This window comes from Dendronephthya gigantea, unplaced genomic scaffold, assembly GCF_004324835.1.
Source record: "Dendronephthya gigantea isolate DGI-Jeju-01 unplaced genomic scaffold, DenGig_1.0 000143F, whole genome shotgun sequence".
In the NCBI taxonomy this organism is placed as follows: domain Eukaryota; kingdom Metazoa; phylum Cnidaria; class Anthozoa; order Malacalcyonacea; family Nephtheidae; genus Dendronephthya; species Dendronephthya gigantea.
The window spans coordinates 27,128-35,815 of record NW_021163153.1 but is presented as its reverse complement, the minus strand read 5'-3'; the positions used below and the strand labels follow the sequence as shown (position 1 = coordinate 35,815).

The 8,688-nt window shown below is 41.5% G+C and overlaps 2 protein-coding genes across 2 annotated transcripts; both read left to right on the top strand.

The window, feature by feature from the left end:
• Positions 1-3,976: 3,976 nt before the first annotated feature.
• LOC114536709 (uncharacterized protein K02A2.6-like) lies at positions 3,977-6,612 on the top strand. Its single transcript, XM_028558063.1, has 2 exons — positions 3,977-6,428; positions 6,563-6,612. Exons 1-2 carry the CDS (start codon positions 3,977-3,979, stop codon positions 6,610-6,612), a joined length of 2,502 nt encoding a protein of 833 aa, XP_028413864.1.
• Positions 6,613-6,616: 4 nt separating this feature from the next.
• On the top strand, positions 6,617-8,032 carry LOC114536701 (uncharacterized protein K02A2.6-like). The gene has a single exon (XM_028558055.1). The coding sequence runs from the start codon at positions 6,617-6,619 to the stop codon at positions 8,030-8,032; it is 1,416 nt and encodes a 471-aa protein (XP_028413856.1).
• The last annotated feature ends 656 nt before the right edge of the window (positions 8,033-8,688 follow it).

Genomic DNA, 8,688 nt, shown 5'->3' with positions numbered 1-8,688 from the left:
AATTTTATGTTATTATCTTTATTCATTTTTTTACAAATTTATTGTTTTCACAGTCAATGAACACCAAAATATTAGCATAGCATGAGTAAATTGTCGGGCTGGCTACGCCACTGCATCTGCGCGTTTGTTCATCTGGGAAGTAACTTGATTAATGATTACCCAAACTTCGCATGTCTACGTTTTTCCAAGAACATAAACTATTGGTCATATTTTTGAGATTCTGTGCACGCCTATGGTTGTGGAATGAAATTTTAGTTCTACTGTTATTCAAGGCACAGCAATAGTGGAATAATAGTTTTTCACGTTTTCATTCAGAGTTATTCACTGCTCGAAAAATTTCTAGAAATTCGGGAAATTTCTCAGCATGCATATCCTTTTGAGCTAATGCGGCAACAACTGCCTAAATTAGACAAAAGAGTTCTCCACGTACTTCTCGACTTAAGGAACTTCGTCAGGGTTAGTTTGAAAGAAATTAAGGGAGAACACATTTTTATACTATAGTATGGGGGCAAAACGCGTGATAATGGGCCATTATGAAATAAAAATCTGAAAGGCCTAATTATGGGCTAAAAATAGCCCGCAATTAAAGAATTCGAAAACTGATCTGGCAAAGGCAATATATTACATTCCATTTTCGTGCAACTGAAAACCTGACCTCCAAGTCTGTGAATGCAAGGGCGTAGCGTTCAGGGGTTGCTACACCACTCCTAAATAGGTATGAACCAATGTGTTCCGAATATTTTTATCGTGCCGAAAAGTGATTAGAGGTTATGGGAAAAGGTATCTCGGAATCACTCTCCAGAAGAATATGGAGCCCAAATATCAGTTCAGGAATCGGCGAAAGAGCATGTTTTATATTAGCCAATGCCACAAGGGAATGTGCTATTGCCTGGGCTCTGTTCTGGAAGCTAACTGACTCCCGCAGCTACCTCATATATTCTTCCTTCTTCTCGAGCTACACTAAGAGGTCTATCCTTCTTTCGCAATTCCTTCGTTTTTGTCGCTTTTATGATTTAAATGAGGACTTCCAGTCGAAATGTTTCAAGATTCTTTGTCGATCGTAGCTACCCATCTAAAGGCTGATTTCTATATTTAATCGTTACGCTCGCATGAGTCGTTCCGATCGCTAGAAAAATTTCGTAACGATCGTGATCGCTGACATGGCTGAGATCTATCGCAACGATCAGGATCGTTACGATCATCGTGGTCGCCGGTATCGCCAGCTAGCTAATTGATTTCCATTTAGTCTCTACGGTCACCAGTAATTTTTTTTTAGTGATTGTAATGACTGAAGCCATCGTGCGATTCAATGGGAACCAGCCTTAAGGCTATCTTAACTTATTGGCACTACATGCCTTATCACATATGTACATCGCACATGTGCCCTATACTATTGTGTCTACATGAATCGTGGCCATGCGGTGGCCACGATCGTTGTTTACATGATCTGCATGTAAACCCCGAACATACACCGCACACATACCCTGTCTATGTTGTCAAAGTAAAGTAAAAGCAAATTCCGAATAAACAAGACATCTTGCGAATCCAAATATAATTCAAACAAGACACTGATTAAGACTGTAAATTTTCGACTTTTTACAAAGTCATCTCCATTCTGTCTGATTGAAGAAGGCCGTCATGACCACTTTGTGAAATCGACCCGCGATCGTTGGTTTGCTTGTCCAATTCTCTTCCAATCAAGCTACTAGGTCAAGACGAATATGTGATATTTCGGATCTAGTCCCTTCCATATTTATGTAAAAACAAGTCGTGCGGATATTGTTCTATTTTATACGTAGCCTAACATTGATGCATAATTTAAAACTGAAATATTGGATTACTTAAATTAACTGAATTCAATTGGCGTGTTTCTAAGGACTGAATATCGAGCAATGCTGTACTACAAAGCGAAGTAACCTGTGTTTTTATTGTTACTTGACCTCTATATTCGCTTTTCAACGCCCAAATTTAGAAGATGGGACAGGCCTTCGAGTATCTATTGAAGATCAACAGAACTCGTGACAATACTAAATCGATTCTATCGACAATGATACAGTCTACACACACACACTTTGGATCTAAATTCGGTTTATTGTTCTTTGGAGATTCCTGCTGCGATAATTAAAAATCTCCCATACTTTGGGAGATTTTGCGCTGTCACATGACAAGCCTTAACCAAGGTCCTCGCGGCAGCGTGGACCATGGAGCGTAGGTAGAAGAGCCTGGCCTCCGAGGTTGGGTATAATGTAGCAGTAAATATATTTTAAATCCAATTTCTTTTTGTTTCCTATGTACGCCCATCTACATGTGCCTAAGTCTTTTTATGGACCAAAAACTCGCCATATGGGTCGGTCTCCCACTGATTATTTCTCGTTCTCCGAAACTCCCACGCCTGTTTCTATTTAACAATTAGACGTCAACGAAGGCGAGAATGAGCTGCATGCATTGCATGGAAATAAATGTTTAAGGGTTAGAGCTGTTGTGAGTGTTTTGTTCACAAATTAATAAACGCACGCGCTGACCATACTATATGAAGGAGAATTCTCAATATTGAAATTTCGAGTTCATTGTATGGTCAGCAAGTGCCTTTATTTTTAAACAAAACACGAACATAAAGTCTCTAACACTTTTTATATACAATCTGAGCTCATTGATTGGTGCATTGAAGATCTTTGCTTCATCGCAAGCCGTTATTTTTTAATAAAGCATGATTTTCAAGGGGTATTACGAATAAATTATGAATCCCATGATCTGTCGCTGTGCAACAAGAAACCACGTGATTGATTTGACCAATCGTGTGAGTAGATTCAGGCCAATGCACGAAGATTGTATATTAAAACGAAATAAATTATCACCTTTATATACATGCAACTTGAGTTTTTTCCGTTTACCGACCGTTATTTCATATCGACAAACCATTAATCACCGTTTAAAGCACCTTTATTGCTTTTCTTTGCATATACACAAGAGATGAATGGCAACATCTTTGTCAGACTCCTTCTCGATAGCAGATTTTTCTATATCACTCAATTGAACTAATTTATGCTCTTCATGCAGAAAGACGTAAGGCAATAATTGAATATGGGTTAGATTGTGCATGTGTCCAGAAAAGTCCAAAACATGCATATACATATGCATGTTTTGAGCCCAACTATACACTATAACATGATGACTAATGTTTTATTAGCTGCTAGTAAGGTACAACTCGTCACTCGAGCAACGTACGGAAAAGACGTTGCCCAACGCTTTTGGTCATTGAGAGCCTCGAACCTGATATCCAACACAACGATATAAATGTATTATACATTATATAATATTAATATATAAATAACATTGACGGAACTGTTGAATTGCATTATATCAGGTTATTTTCAAACACAAAAATTTCGTTATGCACTTGGGTCACAAGAAATATGTACATGCATATGTACCACATACATGCAGAATACAACACAAATTTAGATGTTCTATATCTTCTATAGACACGTATGACATAGCTTGTTAATATTTATTGCTATAGTTTAACATTGTATGTCTTCTTCCCAGTTGGTTCTGTAAGTAGATTGATATATCAATATATTTGTGTCGGATATCAGTGGGTGGGCTCCAAATTTACATAATCGATCAGTATCGTCTTTCCGATGTCCAACTTTTTGCTTTTATAACACTAAAACGAAGGGGAAAGTATCTGAACAACTTCTTGTAATGAACTTCCGATTTATGCATGCATTTGTTTTATTATTTAACACTTCCTGTATAGACTTCCGAGTATAAAAACACGTGTAAAGAATTAGTTAGGGGTTAGTTCTTCAAATAAGCAATAAAGTCAAAACCATTACATTGGCGACGAGGATAAAAGGAAAAAAAAGAAAAAGAAGCGAGAGAACATCTCCAAAGTGAGAATATCAGGCTTTTAGCAAACGGTTAATCGTTGAAGCGTTGAAATCGAAGGCGTATTATCAAGAAATCTATTCGTATGGCAACAAATCTCCCGTCGTTTCCAGCATTCGATATCACCCAAGATCAAGGAGCTTTAGGCCCTCGGTGGAAGAAATACATCGCTAGATTTAGAAATCTCGTCGTAGCGCTGAACATTAACGACAAGAAGCGTCAAAGAGCTTTGCTGTTACACTACGCTGGCGAGCATGTTAACGACATTTTTGACACGCTTCCTGACACAACAGCTACTGACGATGAAAACCCATTCGAAAAGGCAGTAGAGGCCCTTACAGCGTACTTCACACCGAAGAAAAACGTAGTATACGAAGAGTATCAGTTCAGGCAAGCCAAACAAGAACAAGGTGAGAAGTTTATGGCATTTTATACTCGCCTGAAGCAACTTTCGCAGACTTGTGAGTTCACTGACCCTGACCGTGAAATAAAGTCTCAATTAATTCAGCAATGCATATCATCAAAGCTGAGACGGAAAGCCCTTAGCGAGCCTGAAATCGCCCTTCAGAGTTTACTTGATTACGGGAAAACTCTAGAACTAACAGAAACTCAAGTTGCAGACTTGGAAAGTCAAACGAGGGAGAAAGCAGAAGACGTGACTAAACTTAGCCAATATAAGAAATCCAATAATCGATGGAAGACTTCGAATCGTGGGTATGCTAAGACCAGAAAGGAGTATAAGAACAGTGGACCCTCTGGATCTAACTCAAATATCTCGAAATGTCGGAATTGTGGTGGAACGTTTCCGCACAAGGGTGGCAAGACCGCTTGTCCAGCGTACCAGAAGGAGTGTCACAACTGTGGCAAGCGTGGTCACTTTATGTCTGTTTGTCGAAGTGAATCGAAGCAAAAATTGCCGTCCAGACAAAGAGAAAGATTAGCAGCTTTTGGCGAACAGCTCAGCGATAGTGAGGATGACGAAAACACGTTTTGGCTGAATGTCCATAGTGTCAGTGGTCAGCGAGAAGCAAAACACCCCATGTTTAGAGTGAACGTTAGAGGCGTATGGTTGACCCTGATGGCTGACTCCGGGTCTAGCATCAATATCCTTGATGAGAATGATTTCGAGAAACTTGGGGACCGTCCTGAACTCGAACAGACCTCTACTCGTGTCTATCCGTATAAGTCGAACAGACCCCTGAAGATGATTGGGCAGTTCGAGACAATCCTGAAAACCGAACGTGGAGCAACGTCGCGAGAAGTCATGTATGTCACACAAGGAGCAGGCGGATCACTTTTGAGTTGGCAAGCGTCTCAAAAACTCGGTTTGATCTCCACTGTACGACCATTGGAAATGAAACGAGTCCCAAGAAAGGGGACCCAGCGTCTGGTAGAAGAGTATGGAGACCTATTTACTGGCCTTGGAAAGCTGAAAGGTTATCAAGTTCAACTACATATTGATGACAGCATTCAACCCTCCGCCCAACCGCATCGACGCGTTCCATTCCATGTCAGAAAACAACTCGAAGAGCAGCTAGAAGAAGACGAAAAGAACGGTGTCATCGAGCGCGTAGAAGGCCCAACTCCGTGGGTGTCACCAGTAGTCGTAGCGCCAAAGCCTAAACAGCCTGGAAAGATCCGAATGTGTGTCGACATGAGGCAAGCGAACAAGGCCATACAACGTGAGCGTCACATAACACCAACCATTAAAGAAGTGATTGGAGATCTAAACGGAGCGACTGTGTTTAGCAAGCTGGACTTGAATCAAGGCTATAACCAGTTAGAACTTGCGCCTGAATCACGATACATAACGACCTTTAGCACACATGTTGGACTACGAAGATTTACCCGCCTCAATTTCGGAATTTCAAGTGCTGCTGAGATATTTCAGAATGTTATACGTGAAACACTCCGTGGAATACAAGGGGCGATAAACCTCAGTGATGACATCCTTGTCTATGGGAAAACACAAGAGGATCATGATCGAGCCTTAAGAGAAACCTTGCAACGACTTCGGGAAAAAGGAATCACTCTTCATCGAAACAAGTGTGTCTTTTCCAAGGACCGGTTGGAGTTCTTCGGATACATATTTTCCGACAAGGGAGTGGCTGCCGACCCCAAGAAGGTGGAGGCTATTGTTAATCTTCAACCGCCGTCCAATGTTGCAGAAGTACGAAGTCTGCTTGGTATGAGCAATTATTGCTCACGTTTCATTCCCGCGTATGCAACGCTAACGCAACCATTACGAGAGCTCACACAGAAGGATAAGCAATGGGAGTGGACGGAGACCCATGATCGTGCCCTAAACCAGCTCAAGGATGCCCTGGTGAAAGCGCCTGTAACCGCTTACTTCGATCCCGATAAGCCCACCGAGATCAGTGTTGACGCAAGCCCCGTAGGACTTGGTGCGATTCTTATACAGGTTGATCCTGCGACTGGGGAGAAGCATGTAGTTGCGTATGCGAGTAGATCCCTATCATCCGTCGAACAGCGATACAGCCAAACAGAACGAGAAGCACTGGCTGTTGTTTGGGGGTGTGAGTACTTCCATCTATATATATATGGGAAACCAGTAATCGTGGTTACGGATCACAAGCCGCTTCTGGCAATTTACAACAACGCCCGGTCTAAACCGCCAGCGCGAATCGAGAGATGGGCTTTACGCCTACAGCCGTACCAAGTGTCAGTCACTTATGTGAAAGGAGAAGAAAATCCTGCTGACTATATGTCGCGACATCCTGAGAAGGTTATACAGCCCAGCAGTCGCCAGGAACGCGTAGCTGAAGAATTTGTAGATTATATCGCTCACACTTCAACACCCAATGCCTTAAAGCTGGAAGAAATTGCACGAGCCACTTTGCAAGACGCAACTCTTCAAGCTGTCGAGTGTGCTGTTCGTACGAATAACTGGTTTGAACCTGCGAAGAGACTTGACATAAATTATGCAACCTACAAAGCTTTAGAACGAGTTAAAGAAGAGCTGACTATCTCTTCGAAGGCTGGTATCATTCTGAGAAGAACCAGAATTGTTATCCCTGAAGCCATGCAGCAACGCGTAATTGATCTTGCCCATGAGGGTCATCAGGGGATTGCGAAGACAAAGTCCCTATTGCGCGAGAAAGTTTGGTTCGCTGGTATAGATAGTGCAGTCGAAAAGAAAGTCAAATCCTGCCTTGCGTGTCAAGCAAGCACACCTGAAACGAAGCGGGAACCACTTCAAATGTCACCGCTACCCGAAGGACCTTGGAAAGAAGTGAGTGTTGACTTTAAAGAATTGTCCGGGGGAGGATATCTACTCGTCATTTATGATGATTATTCGAGGTATCCAGTCGTGGAAGTGGTAACATCCGTGTCTTCTAAAGTCGTTATCCCACGTTTGAACAAGATTTTCGCAGAGTTTGGTATTCCAGAAACAATGCGTTCGGACAATGGCCCTCCGTTTAACGGGAAAGACTTTGAGAAGTTCGCCCTCACTCTCGGAGTTAAACACCGAAAGGTCATGCCTTTATGGCCACGTGCCAATGGGGAGGTTGAGAGGTTGATGCGAACTTTGAAGAAAGCCATCGAAGCAGCTAAGGTAGATCAACGCCCATGGAAGGACGAACTTTGTGAGTTTCTTCGTAACTATAGAGCAACACCCCACTCAACGACGGGTAAACCTCCTGCAACTGTTATGTTTGGCCGTCCCGTGCGTGTAAAATTACCTGAAGCACCGCAGAGCAGGAAAGATCCCGCATCCATCCAACGTCGTGACGAACTGGCAAAGAAGAAGATGAAATACTATGCTGATGACAAGTCTAATGCGAAACCCAGAGATTTAACTGAGGGTGATAAGGTTTTGGTCAAGCGTGATCCCTCCTACAAGTCCGGTATTCCTTATGACCCTAAGCCCTACGTGGTGACTCGAAGGAAAGGCACGATGATCACAGCCAAGAGGGAAGGCAAGGACATAACGCGGAATTCTTCCTTCTTTAAACAGGTGCCATTAGCTGATCCCATAACTGTAGAGTCTGATATGGATGACAGTATTTCCCTACCATCACAACTTAACCCTGCGGTAGATCCATCAGATCAGCAGCAACGCCGCTATCCTTTAAGGAGTTCCCGACGACCACCAGCACATCTTAGGGACTATGTTTGACATTGTCAGTTATGTTAAATTGAATTTCATATTATTTATATTATTTATTAGTATTTTATATTATTTATAACATTTTATAGTTATTTAATGAGTTTGTAATATAGTTAGTTAATATCTTTCAACGTAGTTACATTTTGTCCGAAGAGGGGAGAAGTGTAATGAACTTCCGATTTATGCATGCATTTGTTTTATTATTTAACACTTCCTGTATAGACTTCCGAGTATAAAAACACGTGTAAAGAATTAGTTAGGGGTTAGTTCTTCAAATAAGCAATAAAGTCAAAACCATTACACTTCTCCCGACCTTTTTACTGCATATGCGGTTCTGCGGTAATTGCGGCAATTTCTCTGGGGTTTTAATAACACTGTCGGAATTGTTGAATTGCGTTATGGCATATAGACAAACGTCGGAAGTGCTGAACTGCATAATTTATAAATTTTTGATATTATGCAAATGTTTGATATATAGCGATAAGGCCACAAGAGCCACCATTCATTAACTAGCTGAAGTTCGAAAGTTTCGTAGATCTTCACTGTTGAAGCGATTGAGGTACGTAAGTTTATTTCAATGTTGAAAAATTTTACGCTCAATTTTAATAATAGAATGGTTTAAAGATTTCGCGCTATTTAGCTACACGTATAGGCAGACGTACAAT

Coding starts and splice junctions, on each gene's coding strand:
- LOC114536709 (XM_028558063.1), top strand. CDS start 3,977: ATGGCAACAAATCTCCCGTCGTTTCCAGCATTCGATATCACCCAAGAT. Junction 6,429..6,562: donor ACTGGCTGTTGTTTGGGGGT/GTGAGTACTTCC, acceptor TTACGCCTACAG/CCGTACCAAGTGTCAGTCAC.
- LOC114536701 (XM_028558055.1), top strand. CDS start 6,617: ATGTCGCGACATCCTGAGAAGGTTATACAGCCCAGCAGTCGCCAGGAA.